Source organism: Natator depressus, chromosome 1, assembly GCF_965152275.1.
Source record: "Natator depressus isolate rNatDep1 chromosome 1, rNatDep2.hap1, whole genome shotgun sequence".
In the NCBI taxonomy this organism is placed as follows: domain Eukaryota; kingdom Metazoa; phylum Chordata; order Testudines; family Cheloniidae; genus Natator; species Natator depressus.
Genome location: NC_134234.1, coordinates 48,533,601 through 48,550,185, shown reverse-complemented (window position 1 = coordinate 48,550,185; position 16,585 = coordinate 48,533,601). Strand labels below are relative to the sequence as shown.

The 16,585-nt window shown below is 42.5% G+C and overlaps 1 protein-coding gene across 3 annotated transcripts in view; it reads right to left on the bottom strand.

The window, feature by feature from the left end:
• The window catches only part of PDS5B (PDS5 cohesin associated factor B), a 265,363-nt gene that overhangs the window by 108,662 nt on the left and 140,116 nt on the right, over positions 1–16,585 (bottom strand). For all 3 annotated transcript variants that reach the window (XM_074959450.1, XM_074959431.1, XM_074959440.1), the window contains exons 9-12: positions 6,244–6,359; positions 3,929–4,023; positions 1,657–1,802; positions 9–160 (exon numbers count right to left, since the gene is read on the bottom strand). In XM_074959450.1, the coding sequence (XP_074815551.1) occupies positions 9–160; positions 1,657–1,802; positions 3,929–4,023; positions 6,244–6,359 (509 nt within the window). The remainder of the gene's footprint in view (positions 1–8; positions 161–1,656; positions 1,803–3,928; positions 4,024–6,243; positions 6,360–16,585) is intronic.

The following is a 16,585-nucleotide window of genomic DNA, read 5'->3' as shown; positions in this document are numbered from 1 at the left end:
TGACCTACCTGTCATCAATACTGTTTTGATAATATATATGCAGCAGTTTGTCCTTGATCCATGAAATTTGTTTTGCAGCTTCTTTTCCCGCCTCTGACTGTAATGAATATTTCTTGTATATCTGTGCAAGTCCCATCATAGCTTCTTTTCTCACTCTCCACTAAAAAATATTGCAGTTTTAAAACTCAAAATAAACTATTTTTAAATATTATTTTAAAAGAAAAAAAATCTCTTGGCAAATAAAAAATTCCTTTTTCCTTAAAAAAAATGAAATGGTGATTCTAATTTGTGTCAAAAAAATGTTTACTGCATTTTATTAAATTTACTAAAAAGTTCTATATTTATCATTTTCATCACCATTCATAGCTAGCATGTGAATAAAACTAATACCTGAGTAAGCAACAAACCCTCTGGACTTTAATGGGTAATATTTCTAATATCAAACATTTTTTTCTTCAAGGAACTATACTGAATACCTACCATTATTTTATGGCTGCATAGGGGGAAAGCATGTCACCAAATGAGAAAAATAAAATCAGGAAATGACAAAATGTGATAGGTAAAGTTTTCCCTCAGCTTGCTTGCTGTTAATGTTATTTAGGATACATTAAAACAGTTTTAAAAGTTTACTGAATAATGAAACGTGGTTAACTGGAATTTCAAAAATGCTCAAGGTTGGAGTTTAGTGAATTTGCTCACAGTCTTCAAGGGTTCTAATGAAAAGTGAGCAACTTGACAGGCTCAGGATGATTGAATATTTTTCACTTTATTCCACAATAAATTTTGAATTCTGTGTTCCACGTTTTTCAAAAAATATTTCAATATCTTGGAAGAATTTCATTTTTTATTTACAAATACTAATATAACAAAGACAACAAATGATACAGAAAATACCGTTAAAATAGTTGTAAGACCATAGACTGAACACAACCCACAGTACTACAGTGCAAGACTATGGTTTGATTTTTGGTCTCTATGTATGAGCTGGCAGGGACACAGCACTATGGAAACAGGATATTCAGGCCCTACGGCAAGAGAATGCCTCACTGTTTAGCAGTGACTATTCCAGCTAAATATAAATGATCACCAATAATTTCTCCAAAGGGAATCCTGCCAAGTTCTCCTCAGCTGGAAGGATAATGATTACACAATGGTACCTCGAGAGGGGGATGTTTAAAATGGGATATTTCTCAGGGCTCAATAAGTGACACTCATTTTGTCATGCCCTAAGAGGAGAAGAAAGTGGACTGAAGTGAACACTCCATTACGCTATGATGCAATACTCCAAAGAACATAGTTTGTTGTCTACTTGTCTTTGACAAAGACACATACTATGGTGTTACCAGATAGTTCACCAATAACCTTTCAATCACAAGTAATTTTTCTCTTCAGTTTTAACTTTTTTTTAACCATTAGACTTCAAAATATTTTAAAAACTTGAAATTTCAGATGAATAAACTTTAAACTATCAATGGTAAATGTTTTTATCTTACTTAATAGTTTTTATAATCTGTTCAAATGAAAAATTTTAATTCAGGTGTTTTTAAAAACCAAAGTTATTTCTTACCAAAAAACAGAACGCTAAATTTATTACAAGATATTTGAGACTAACACTACTACAATTAATCACTATTAGAACTAATCTACATGTCTTACCCGTTTGTCCAGTGTTCTCTCTCTTACAAAATTAAGTAGGTGATCATTGACAAGCAAAAGATCTTTTTTAGCAGCAGTAACTATGGATACAATAACATCATGCCTAATGGCTTCTTCAGGGTCATGTGACCTTACTTTAAGATATTCTGAAAGAAAAATACGACAATTAAAATGAAATATTTATGCAGCTTTAACTGTATTTAATTCCCTAGAGACTGCTTAAAGAAATATGACTAAAGCCAGCCACATTTTATACTATTTCAAACATCAAGTATAAAGTCACTGAATTCATCATAAGGTGAGATGAACTGCCAGTTATTTAGCAAACTTGTTACTTAGAGTACAGTATATATAATTATTCCACTATTAGTCTCTCAACTCCCATCTATAATTAGAAGTTTTTTATTTTTGTTAATAGTTCATTCATTCAGATATACAGATTAAGATTTTCTTTCCCAGGCTACTTCATGGTATCCGTAACTGGTAACGATTTCCTCTGCCTGATCACCAATATTTTAAAAACAATACAAGGGGGAAAAAAGCTCAGAATCAGTAATAAAATACATAATCTTTTTGCCAGTACAGTCATTTAATCAAATTTGTACAAAACTGATAGCAGACCAGAAGTCATTGCACCTTGATCACTGTTCAGTGATCAATGAAAAATGAGTCATTGCAAACAACCACCATTAGTACTACTGGCAGCAAGCTGCGGTGCCATGGACAAAGTCCAGAAATAATGAAGTCCTGACTTCAATTTATAGAGGCTTTGAAATTTGAAAGCTATACCTCTCAGGGTGTGTTTTTCCTTAAAAAAAAAAAAACAAAAAAAAAAACAAACAAAAAAAACCACAAGGATAATTTGGCTAAAGCAGGTGGGCAAACTACAGCCTGTGGGCCAGATTCGGCCCCTCAGGGCTTTGGATCCAGCCCACGGGATTGCCCCCCATGGTGTCACAGGCCCCGAGCCACTCTCAGAAGCAGCCGGCACCACATCACTAGGGCCTGGGGGGGCTCCGTGCATTGCCCTTGCCTCCAGGCACCGCCCCCCACAGCTCCCATTGGCCAGGAACAGGAAACTGCGGACAATGGGAGCTTCGGGGGAGGTACCTGGAGGTGTGGCAAGGGCAGCACGCGGAGGCCAGTGCATGCTGCTGCCACCCCAGAGCCGCTTTAGATAAGCGGCACCGGGCTGGAGCCCGAACCCCTCCTGCACCCCGCCTCCCAACTCCCTGCCCGCACCTCGCACCCCTCCTGCACCCCAACCCCCTGCCACACCCCGCACCCCTCCTGTGCCCCAATGCCCTGCCCTGAGCCCCCTGCCGCACCCCTCCTGATTTAAGCCCTGTCGCACCTCACACCCTCCTGCACCCCAACCCCCTGCCCTGAGCTCCCTCCCGCAATCTGCACCCCTGCCCTGAGCCCCCTCCTGCCCTCTGCACCCCAAACCCCTTCCCTGAGCCCCCTCCTCTGCCCCAATCCCTTGCCCTGAGCCCGTTTCTGCACACCGCACCCCAACCCCCTGCTCTGGCCCTGCATACAATTTCCCCACCCAGATGCGGCCCTCAGCCCAAAAAGTTTGCCCACCCCTGGACTAAAGTGATATTTTCTAAAAGAATTCACCTAGAGGACACAGTAATGAACTAAAGTCAGTGACACAGTATTCAAAAAAGTTCTCATCCATAGTTATAAAGGTTGGAACAAAGATATTTTTCTATGACTCAGACTTAATTTGGGGGGGGGGAGGGGACCCAATACAAATCCACTATTCTCCATCTCTCAAAGCGTTCCACAGTGCAGGCCAGGAAGCCTAGTACGGACATGAAAGCAGACAAAAGTCAACTCAACCACACTTCCAGGACAACAGAAGGAACACAATTAACCTTTTGTTTAGTAAAAGACTGAAAATAATGCGCTGAAATTTTAGGTGAAAGATTTCCTCAGCTATATTTGTGTTATTTTGCTCTGCTTATCTGAAACACTTCATACTGTATTCTGTGAAGACCATGGAAGCAGTGTGATTAGGTAGTTATTAATTACTGAAAATACAAGTGTAATCTGGTCCAAAATCTTAAATTCATCTTTGCTGATACTTATCAGCTTTTCCATTTTTCATTCACTGTAAAAATATACTTAACCAGCACATTTCAAAACCGCATTTTTCACAAATGTTGCAAGCCACAATAGTAATCAGATACCTAATTCTGCTATTACCCTTGAGAACAAGATAAAAAATCCTGAAGAATATTAATCATAATAAAAAAACTGGTACCTGTTAAATCTTTTGCTAGATCTGGATGGTTCATAAGGCAGTGGCTAGCAAATTTCACACATTCAAGCCGGATAGGTACATGGATATCATTAAACCTGTTTAAGGAACAAACACTGCATTTAATAAATCAAGATGTATGTGTAACTCAACATTATTTTATTTCATTTCCATCAAAGCACTGAAATAGTGATAGTCCAAGACTGATCTTAAACTAGGAGAGACTCTCACACACATTTTCACTTAAGACTAGCACCTTCCCACTTCCTGTCCCCTTGTATCATGCAATCTTGTATACATACAATTAAGTTCTATGTCTTTGATACTATCTCTAAGGGCTGCGGATTCAGTTGATGAACTGATCAATAGGATTAGACTAGAGGTTTTGGGACACAGGGCAAAGTGTTCCAGGAACCACTATCTGCTTTTACATTTAGCTAAGGCAGCATGAAGCAACCTAACTTAAGTGAACACAAAACAGATGTAGCTGCTTTCTAGCCCTTTTCTTTTCCAACTATATCTATGCTTCTCATGTATGGATGCATGCATAAAATAGATGTCCTTAATTTTACATTGATAATTTGATTGGTCTTGCAAAGTCTCATTTAAAAAGGAAACTTGGAAATATTTCCTATATACACACAGTTAATTTATTTGCCCTTTACTAATGGAAATATCTTCCCCTAATGAATATGGAAAACTCCCACGAACACAAACAGCAGTTATTTATGGGTAGCAGACATTGGTTTAAAAATATATATGGAAATGGTGGACAGTGGACCATCTAAACATCAAGTATTTAAATAGTAATATGAAGAATCACATGGGTTTCACCAAAAAAAATTAGTTTCCTAAATTGTCAATCCCAAACAATCTATTCCTCTTTGAACTGAATAATGTAAGGCAACATTAATAGGCTTCTATATGCATCAAAGGTAACCTAATAGGAATCTGTTTAAAGATGGACCACTTTAAAAGTAGCTAAAACTTGAAAAAAAAAGTCTCAACAGAAGCATATGAACAGTTGACAATACAAAATCTAGTCTCATGTTTGATTTTGATTGGCATTGTGCTATAGAACTATCCAACTTTAAATTACTTTGTAATATCATCAAATACAAATTTAATATAAGATACTATACAAAAGGAATTCTTTGGAAAAAATCAAATGCCTTGTGCAATATTTTCAAAATCTCTAAACTAAAATTATCTAAATTAAATAAATTTAAAATTCCAAATTTTTAAAAATATAAATTCAAGATTGTGACACAGGGCTAATGTCATTTATGAAAAACTTTTGGCACAATAAAGACTGCATTTGAATGTAATAATGCTATACAATAAAAAAAATTAGCACATAATTTAGAAAATAGAAATATAGAATTACACTATATTTGAATGAAAATGGATTTATAAAAGGCATTATTATAAAATATAACTTTACTGGTTACTTATTTTTTCAAATGTCTAAAAGATTCTACAAAACAAATATTAAGTTTTCAAATTTGTAACCTTCTTAAAACAGCCACTGTGATTAGTTGATGACAGAGTAATAACACATCTTCATTACTATTTTACTTTACAATGAAGTATTTTCTACTAGGCCCAATTCGCATCTAGTATTTTTTTAAAAATATAGTATGCAAATATGTTTGATAGTGTCTTCAAAAACAATTTCAGTCAAAACAATCCTTCTACACTGAAATTTTCTAAACTTTTTATCTGTAGAAAATTTCTCTGAATACTGATATTTTATCGTTTTAATATGATGTAATAATATTTGCAGTATGAACTATTGCCCACTTGCATTAATTTACAGGAATTAGCACTGACCCCACATCAGGTACACTTTCACTACACAGTCTTTAGACCAATATTTTTAAATACAGCAATTATTATTCAGTGAGATAAAAAACAGTATAAGCATACAGTATATAAAGTCTCAAGATCACTTAAATATAATCTACTACCACCAATGCCATCTGATGTTATTTTAAAAGTTATAAACTCATTATTTCACAGTTTTATATATCTGAAAAAAGTAAAATAAAATGCTGTTATCTTGGCAATGGCAGTAAAGACATTTACTGTATTAAAATTATATCAGTAAAGAAAAGGGCTGGTTTATAATTATGAGCTCTATAGAATCACAGATGTAATATATTTAATATTATCTGTGTCATATTTCAGAGCAAGCAGCAGAATAGAATTCTTACTTATGCACAGATTATACTTATTTTAAATAAAGGAAATTTGTAAAATGTTGAATTATACTTCATTGTTTATCCCTGTGGGAAGGGAACTAAAACAGTGTATACCTCCCCAAGTAGCACTGCCAAAGTGGTTTGTTTTGAGATGCCAACTCTGAATCCTTTGCCCCAAACATTTTTGCTAGTAGTTTTACAACCTGCAGGCGTTCTTCATTGTCATTGCTCTGGAAAATGAACACATTTTTCAAAAATAAAAACTGTATAAATGATTTTACATATTTATCTTACATTACATACATTTATCTTCAGAAAAATTAAAATGCAGATTAAAATATACAGTTCTGATATACAGCAATCTGTGTTTCAGAGAGATAAGACTATTAATCATGGAGATGAGGAAATTAATATACAAATTAAGGAAGTTCAAATAAAGATGCAATGTAGAGTGCCCCAATAATACAAACCTGTTTAAAGAATACCAGGCTTATGTACATTATTTCAATCCTCATTAACAGTTTGCTAATAATTTTTATCTGTATTTGTTAAAAACTAACAGAAGTTAGGCATACTTATACAACCAAACTTAAGCAGATAATGAATGAGGTAAAACTCAACATTAAAAAGACAATTTAGAATACTGTCTACAAGTATACTATAAAAATGTTCTAGATATCTCCTACTATTGATATAATGAGAACCTGAGCAAGGAGTAAGGTTCACTGCCCCTAAGATTTTATGGAGTCATCACTGAAGGCTCTTCAGCATAAATTTTCAAAAGAAATAGTGATATAATGCCTCAAATTTTTGAGTGCCCAACTTGAGAGACACCTTGAGGCCTCATGTTCAGAAAGTGATAAGCAACAAACTTTTAGAAAATCAGGCAGTTTTCAAACGCTCTCTCAAAAGTTGGGTCCCCTAAATTGAGGCATCCAAACACTCTGGTTACTTTTGAAAATTTAGGCTTTTATAATTTAATACTTCCCAAAACTACAACACTTCCTAAAACTAAGCTTTTAGTTGGAAATTAAATTTGCTCCTACACAGTTCAAAATGATATTCTAGCTAAATATTCTAGTACTAATTTTCATTCCCACCTGTTTGAAGTACAAAACATATCCTTTAAGTTTAAAATATACTGTAGAGATGTTGTCACATTTGTTAGCTTTCTATACATTTACAATTCACCACACAATGACATGCATATTTTTGCATAAAGTAAGAAAACATGAAAAAGTTCTCCCATGGCTACACTCGCAGTTTAATGCCGCTTCTTTGCCCCTCCACAGTCATTAGCTGGGCACTCCTGGCTCCTCCCACTCTCCTTCCAGCTGATATAATACAAGGGGAGTCTTGAGGCAGGAAGGTACTGTTCCATTATCATAGACATCCTTATCGTATCGGTCCAACCCTGTTTGCCTCCGTTGGAGATAGCCTTTATCATCAAGAAATGAGGGCAAGGTGGTCTTCGTTAGCATTCCCTAGTCTGACTTGGTGCCCTGCTGTGCCTGGTTCGATACACTCTACATACCAATGGTTACTGTGTGGGGAAAGCACCGGAAGTTGGGCTTGCCCCAACTTGGATGGCATCTCCTAATTCCAGCAACACCATTTTAAACGACTTCTGGCCACTATCAAATGTCCCAATCTGTACGTAGGCACCACGACACTCTCCAGCAGTGGCCACTCATGTCACCTCCAGCTACTCAGGAACAGGTTGAAAATGTTTGCTGTACATTTATTTTCACACAATTTTCAAAATCTGAAAATATTTCACATATTTACAGTGAACATGCTCAGCTCTGCAATGTAATTATAGTTCTAAGAAATAGCCATATCCAAAATATGTAGCTCATATAAATACTGAGCATTTCACATGAGAATGGAGACAGCCCTTAGCTTGAATACTGTATTTATTTGGTAACAGAATAATTCAATATATTTTACTTCTAAATTTAACCAATAAATTCTCTGGTTATGGTTCTCATTTATTATTAGCAAGAACTGGCAACAATGATGTGTATTTATCTGTCCATTTTTTCAGATGAATGTTCCAGTTCCAAATTTGCCATTCTATTATGTGGTAATAAGGCAGATGGTGGCAATATTTTCAAGAAAACTATTTTTCAGTTTCTGCTCTTTTAATCAGTTTATAGGACTATTTGTCCGTCATTGGCTTCAACAAGTTCCAGGACTACAGTATCTTTTCCAAACTCATGCCAAGAATTTGTCTACTTGTGCAATTTCCTGCCTAACCACCTGGACAAAAAAAACAAACAAAAACCAAAGGTCTGCACTGACTAGTACTATGTGCTACAATCTATCTATTCATATGTGCATATCTACTTTCCTTGCAGGGAGAAAAGTCATGCATACCACCATACACTGAAGCATCACTCCTGATTATGCCATATAAATTTCAGAATCTGACCGACACTGGCAAGTGAGATGCCAGCTCTTGCCAAGACTGGAGGCATTAGCTAAGAACTAACAAATTCATATCTGGAGACCAGACCAGTTCAGCTATATGTTAGTTTTACTCAAAACAGGTATTATGTCTTATAAGAATGTATTTAGGGTTTAGACTACATGAAATGTCTGTAAGATGCTGCATGCTTTAGTCCCACATGTAATGTCAGTATTCCATGCTATAAGAAAATATGTAAGTTTTTCTTTATAACTTTGAAAATGTATGCCATTAACTTGTGAACTCAGGTACAGGAATCGGCCCCCCAATCCAGAAGGGCTATCAAAATCAGATGGGCCATCAAAGAACATCACAATACAAAAAGATTGATTAATGGCCCTATCACACCTTGGAAATGCTACATGCAAGGAAGCTCGTCCTGTGGGCTTGGAAGCTGAGTGAAGGAAATAAAACAAAGGCTATGGTTACAGTTGAGAATTTACAGTGGCACAGCTGTAACAGATGAAGCTATGCCACTGTAAGCTCTCTAGTGTAGACAGTCTAAGGCTATGTCTACGCGATCACTTTTGTCAGTGTAAAGAACCATCACTTACGTTCTTGTAACTGTTGTTCTTCAAGATGTGTTATTCACGTCCATTCCAATCAGGTGTGTGCGCGCATGTGCACAGTAGCCAGAAGATTCTTCCTCGAGCAGCAGCCATAGGCTCGGCCCGGGCGCCCCCTGGAGTCACGCCTTCATGGGACCCAATATATAGCCCTGCCACCTCCTCAGTTCCTTCTTGCCAGCTACTCAGACAGAGGAGTAGGAGGCTGGGTTTTGGAATGGATGTGAACCACACATCTTGAAGAACGGTTACTCACCTTCTTGTAACTATTCTTTCATTGAGTGCTTGTTCATATCAATTCTAATCGGATGACTCACAAGCCCAAGTTCAAGAGGCGGGGTTGGAGTCGTCCACTGATTGGAGCACTGCTCGTCCAAAGGCCTCATCGTCTCTGGCCTGCTGAGTAATAGCATAGTGCATGGTGAAAGTGTGGATCGAGGACCATGTTGCTGCTCTGCAGATTTCCTGAACCTGCGCCAGGAACACTGTTGATGAAGCTTGTGCCCTGTTGGACTGCACAGCAATCAGGGGTGCGGGAACTCCCGCCATGTTGTAACATTCCCAGATGCAGGATGTGATCCACGACAAAATGCATTGTGATGACAGAGGCAGACCTTTCATTCTGTCTGCCACTGCCACGAATAACTGGACTGATTTTCTGAATGGCTTCGTTCTCTCAATATAAAAAGCTAGTGCCCTGCGGACATCCAGAGTGGAGTGTCTGCTCCCTGCCTCTGGAATGCAGCTTAGGGTAGAATACTGGGAGAAAGATGTCCTGTTTGATGTGAAACTGCGACACCACCTTTGGAAGGAAAGCAGGATGAGGTCTGAGCGGCACCTTGTCCTTATAGCACACAGTATATGGGGGCTCTAATGTTAGGGCCCTGAGTTCAAACACCCTCCTGGTCGAGGTTATCACTATCAGGAACGCCACCTTGTAAGAGAGACAGAGGAGGGAGCATGTTGCCAAGGACTCCAAGGGTGGTCCAATTAGTCTAGAAAGGACCAGGTTCAGGTCCCAGACTGGGACAGGCTGTTGGACGTGAGGACATAGCCTGTTGAGCCCTTTTAAAAACTGGCTGGCCATAGGGTTAGCAAACACCAAGCGGCCCTCCTCGCCCAGGTGAAAGGTGGCTAAATGCACCCTTATTGATGACAACAAAATCCCCTGCTGCTTCAGACGGAGGAGGTAGTCCAGAATAAGCAGCACTGGTGCCAGCGTCGGGGACGAATGGAGCTGTGCCGACCAGACTGAAAATGTCTTCCACTTGGCAAGGTAGATGACTCTCGTAGAGGGTTTTCTACTGCCAAGCACGACTTGTCTAACGTATTCTGAAAAGGAAAGCTCAATCGGGTTCAACCATGGACCTTCCACACCATGGGGTGAAGTGCATCGAGGCTCAGATGTTGAAGATGACCATGATCTTGCATCAGAAGGTCCGGGAAGAGTGGCCAAGTGACTGGGGCTTCCATGGACATGTTTAGTAGAGATATGTACCAGTGAGGTCAGGGCCATGCTGGAGCTATCAATATAACCTGAGCTAGTTCCCTCCGGATCTTGAGGAGCATCTTGTGAACAAGCGGTATGGACAGAAAGGCATATAGGAGACAATCTCCCCAATGGAGGAGAAACGCATCCACTCTGGAGCCCGGGCTGTGGTTCTGGAAGGAGCAGAACTGTTGGCGCTTCCTGTTGTGTCGCGTGGCGAATAGGTCTATCTGGGGAAATCCCCACCTCTGGAAGAGTGAAATCGTGACATCCGGATGAAGGGACCACTCGTGGCCATGAAATGACCTGCTGAGGTGATCCGCCAGCTCGTTCTGTACCCTGGGAAGGTACGACACTTGCAGCTGTATTGAATGTTCTACACAGAAGTCCCACAGCATGAGGGCTTCCTGGCACAGTGGCGAGGAGACCCTGTTGGTTGATGTAGAACATTGCGGTGGTGTTGTCCGTCATGACTGATACACATTATCCTGCTACGTATGTCCGGAAGGCCTGGCACACCGCTCTCAGCTCTCTGACAATGTGGAGAGCCAGATCTGGCTGTGGACTGGTGAAGGGGACCCCATATCATACCTCCTGAGGGTCAAGCCACCACAGGAGGGAGTCGAGGACCAGGCGAGGTAGGGTCACTAGCCTGTCCAGGCTCTCTCTGGCCGGGCAGTATACTGATGCCAGCCACGACTGAAGAGGTCGTACTCTGAGCCTGGAATGCTGCACCACATAGGCACAAGCCGCCATGTGTCCCAGAAGCTTCAGGCAGTTTCTTGCTGTTGTGGTGGGAAACAGGCTGAGGCTTCGAATGGTATCTGTGAGGGCCTGAAACTTTGCTTGCTGCAGGTATGCCCTGGCCTGGGTGAAGTCCAATATTGCCCCTATAAACGCTATCCTCTGGACGGGGGGAAAGAGTGCACTTTTTGCTTCGTTTAAAAGGAGACCCAGGTTGACGAAGCTGGCTCTGATAAACTTGACCTGAGCCTTGGGAATAAAAGCCCTTGGCCCTGTGTTCCTCAGGAACCTCCTCCACTGCCCCTAAAGATAAGAACAACTGCACCGCTTGGATAAGGAGTTGCTCATGAGAAGGGTACCTGAAGAGGAACTGGGAAGGGGGTGGAAGGGCTGGAGGGCACAGAATTGGATGGAGTATCCCCTCTTTACCGTGCAGAGCACCCATCAGTCCGAGGGGATACGGGACCATGCATGGTACAAAGGAGATAGTTGGGACGAGAAGGTAAGGCAGGGTGGATCCATTGCCAGGTTTGGTATGCCGCCCTCAACTGTGCCTTCAGAAGGCATGCTTGGGGCCTGAAGACGGCTTCAGTTGTCCCAAGCTCTGGCCAGAAGGTTGACATGGCCTTCTCCTGCCACTTCTGATACACCTTCTGAAGCCATCTTGGTGGTTCTGCTGATCGAACCTCTGGGTAGGCTGCAGGCGGAAGTGTCTCCGCTGATTGGAGGGCATACAGAGGCCCAGGGACCTGAGGGTGGCTCTGGAGTCCTTCACACTATTTAGCCTTTTGTCTGTTTTCTCAGAAAATAGAGAGTCTCACCCTCGAAAGGCAGGTCCTGTATCGTTTGTTGGACCTCAAAGGGGAGACCTGATACCTGGAGCCATGAGTCCCTTCTCATGGCTACACCCGTAGCCATAACTCTAGTAGCAACATCTGCCGAGTCCACTGCTGCTTGCAAGGATGCCCTGAAAATCAACCTCCCCTCCTAGACCAAAGCCGAGAACTTGGCCCAGGAGTCCGAGGGGAGCAACTCCGTAAACTTAGCCATCGCCAAGCAGGTATTGTAGGCGAACCTGTTGATGATGGCCTCTTGGTTGTAGTCCCACCGTGGAGTATATCTTCTGCCCGAAAAGGTCAAGCTTTTTTGCGTCCCTATTCTTGGGGGAAGGGTCTTGGAAACCTTGCCTCTCTCTCTGGTTTGCAAAGTCCACCAGAGAGTCAGCTTGTAGGTGGGTGTATAAATGTTCATAGCCTTGGAGGGCACAAAGTACTGTCACTCATTGCGGTTGGTGGTAGGGAGGCCGGGGTCTGCCACAGGGTCTTGGTCGTGTCCATGATGGTTTTAATGAGCGGTAAGGCTATACGGGAAGGGCCCCAAAGGGGCCAGAATGTCTACAATAGAGTCTGCATCATCTGTAACTTCTTCTCCCTTAATGCCCAGACCCTGTGCAATCCAGGGCAGCAACTGCTGCAACAGCCTGGAGTCTTCCAGGGCTGAGGCAATGGTAGCACCTGCGAGTGCCTCATCCGGGGAAGATGACGACGAGGCCACTAAGGGAGGTGGTCGCTCCCTTCCATCCCGACCAGAGGGATCACATGAGCCGATGGGGACCGTGATGGTCTGGTCTTGGTGCCAAGAAGAGTGCTGGTGTCGACATCGCCCCCGACGTTGGTGCCGGAAGCGCTCTCAGGTGGTGTGTTTGCAGTGTGGTGGTCATCGACTTTGGTGTAGACAGTGTCGATGACGGTGTCAGTGCCAGTGCTGTCGCAGGAGCCGGTGCCACAGTTGGTGCCAAGGGCGCTGTCGGCATCGTGACCTGAGCCACTGGCACCTTTGGTGCTAAGGGCAGTGCCAAAGGGCACGCTGCCATCGGCAATGTTGATGCAGATGATGGCATTGACGCTGGAGGTAGCTGCTCGACCGCTGGACATGGTGGGACAAAGGTAGCAGACACGATTGAAGCAGCACCTGAGCGAAAGTGCTGGCTCCGACCCTGGGCTTGGTGGAAAGCCCATGATGTCCAGAAGGGTCACTGAGCTGGGTTCTGCCATGAGGGGCCCACTGCCTCCATTGGGACCTCCTACGGTGCCTGGAGGATGACATTCTGCTCCTGCTATAGTCAGAGCGGTAAGAGTCTGACTCAGAAGCCTCAGAATACAAGGACCAAGACACCTCTTGACATGGAGCACTGGGAGTCCTAGGACCGACTTCACTCCCTAGATGGAGGTGCTGGCATCTGTGGTTGCCAAGGCGACGGGGACTGGTGCAACATCATAGCTGCCTTTCCTTTAGACGGCACAGGACAGGATGGAGCCTGTGGTGCCGATGCTGTCTCCTATCTGGGGGAGTGGGGGCGGGAGAGAACAGCACCGTGAGCCTGAGCAGGTCCTGCACTGCCCCAAACTTTTCAGGAGTCGACAGAAGCGGCAGGCTCTCAGAGGGGTTCGGCGAATGCAATTGGCCCGGATTTGACTGCCTCGCCTGGGCAGAAGTCGACAAGGCCACCCCTTGCATCTCAAAGCCGCGGCCCCCCCTGTAGTGCCACTGATAGCTGGTCTCTGGGTCTAGGTATTGGGGATCGACCCCTTTCGACCCTCTTCTTCTTCTGCACTGGCGACTGGGATCTGTGCCAAAGGTTGGAGTGTCCTCGAGACGCTCCATGTCGCTGCCGAGGCTCCTCGGGCATGTCTTTCTTTGGCATCTGGTCCCTCGAAGAGGGTGCTGATGTGCCCCTCACTGAAGACAACATGCTGGTGGGAGGGTCCCCGGCACCGGGGTCCGACTGTGGTCGAAGAGCTGCCTCCATGAGGATGATTTTAAGCTGCTGCTTGCTCTATTTCAGGGTTCTTGGTCCGAATTCACGACAGATTTTACAGCAGTCTTTTTGGTGACCTTAGCCCAGACACCATAAACAAGAGGTGTGAGAGTCACTCTTAGGCATGCGCTTCACACAATCCTTGCAGGTCTTGAAACCCGGGGATCACAGAATGCCCTGAGGGCAGCAAAGGAGGGGGGAAACGGGGGGAAAGAAGGACTCGTAACAGAACCTAAAACTAATTAACTAGATAACAAACTATACTAACTGATTAAACAAGAAGAATACAATGAGAGTCAAGCGGCTAAGCCACTTGCTGGAGTAAGAGCCAGGGAAGTTCCAGATACCGTCCCTGCCGGTAAGAAGGAACTGAGGGGACAGCAGGTCAGCAGGGATCTGTATTGGGCGTCATGAAGACGCAACTCCAGGGGATGCCCAGGCCAACCCTACGGCTGCTGCTGCTAGGGGAAAAAAATCTTCTGGCTCCTGTGCACGCATACACACATGATGGGAATCAACATGAACAAGCACTTGAAGAACAACTGACATCGCTAAAGGGTGTGAAAAAACATACCCCTGAGCGACAAATTACACTGACAAAGGGACCAGTGTAGATAGCGCTATGTCAGCGGGAGAGCTTCTCTCCTGTCGGCATAGAGCGGCTACATGAGAGATCTTACAGCAACACAGCTGCATCAGTATAGCTATGCTGCTGTTAGCTCTCTAGTGTACACCAGGGCTGGGTGGTAAAATAGATTGGAGAGTCTAAAGGCCGCCTGTGATTTCAAGGTATACCTGTTGTAGTGATCTAGGAGTTCACAGCTATTACTGGCTTGGTGAAATCTAATTATAGAACACACTACCAGTCTGGGGTGTCTGCCCTGTTTCTGATAGTCTGCCCTGAGGTACGCACTCATGGCAGTGAGCCACTCCAGACAGCAGGGCACTGACATATATGTAGTTGACATCTCTTCTTTCACAGTAATCTGGCTTTTATCATTCATTATCTTTACAATAAGACCTACAAACTACTGCCTCAATTTGGCCACTTTCCTAGATGTCTTATTTATAAACCTTCACTCTTCTCAATGTTGTACAGAGTGGCAAACTGACTTTCAAGAATATCAATCTGGTTCCTCAGGTGTTCAGCTAGACAAGAACACAGTTATCATTCCTATATCAAGGAATCTCAATTCGTGCTTCCCACGTCACGATACGTTCATAAACCTAACAAATGCTGTATGGGAAGAAGGGCAATGAAAGAACATAAAAATACGACATTTAATCTGTCTACATCAAAAAACTTTCACCACCAACATCTATGGTCCAATTGAGGGAAACAGCATTTGCATAGTCTGCCACCAATCTAAACATTCTGGAAAGATTTTTCTGAAACCTAATATTAAAAGAAACGTTTCCACTGAAATTTCAGTGAAAACTAGTATCAAAAATATTCCTTTGAAATGTATGTGACCAGAGCCGTTAAAGGGAACATGCACATATACAAACGTGCATCCAGGTCTTTTGGGCTTCATGTAGCAGATCCTCACTATTTGCAGATTAACTATGGCAGATTATGCACACAGGCAGAAGGAATGTCAATGGTGCAAAATATATGCCCAATCCTCCAGTCAATACCAAAAACAACTTTGAAAGGACTACATCACTGCAGTAAAGGAGACAAGAGCAGCCATCTATTCCTCCACCATCAATTAGAAGAATTAGTTAGGGATGGTGGAGTTGCTAATATGATGAATGCCAGTGAAAATGAGGTAGGATCAGAGGCTAAAACAGGGAAACAACAAGTTAAAAATATTTAGACAAATTAGATGTCTTCAAGTAACAAGCCTGATGAAATGCATGCTAGAATACACAAGAGGCTGACTGAGGAGACATCTGAGCCATTAGCAATTATCTTTGAAAAGTAATGGAAAACCGGTGAGATTCCAGACTGGAAAAGAGCAAATATAGTGCCAATCAATAAAAAGGGAAATAAAGACAACCTGGAGAATTACAGACCAGTCAGCAATCAGTTTGCAAACACCTAGAAGATAATAAGGTGATAAGTAACAGTCAACATGGATTTGTCAAGAACAAATCATGTCAAACTAATCTGATAGCTTTCTTTGACAGGGTAACAGGCCTCGTGGATGGGGGGAGGAAGCGGTAGACATGGTAGATCTTGATTTCAGTAAAACTTTTGATACTGTCTTGCATGACCGTCTCATAACCAAACTAGGGAAATGCAACCTAGGTGGAGCTACTATAAGGTGGGTGCATAACTGGTTGGAAAACCATTCCCAGAGACTAGTTATCAGTGGTTCACAGTCATGCTGGACGGGCATAACGAGGGGTCCTGAAGGGATCAG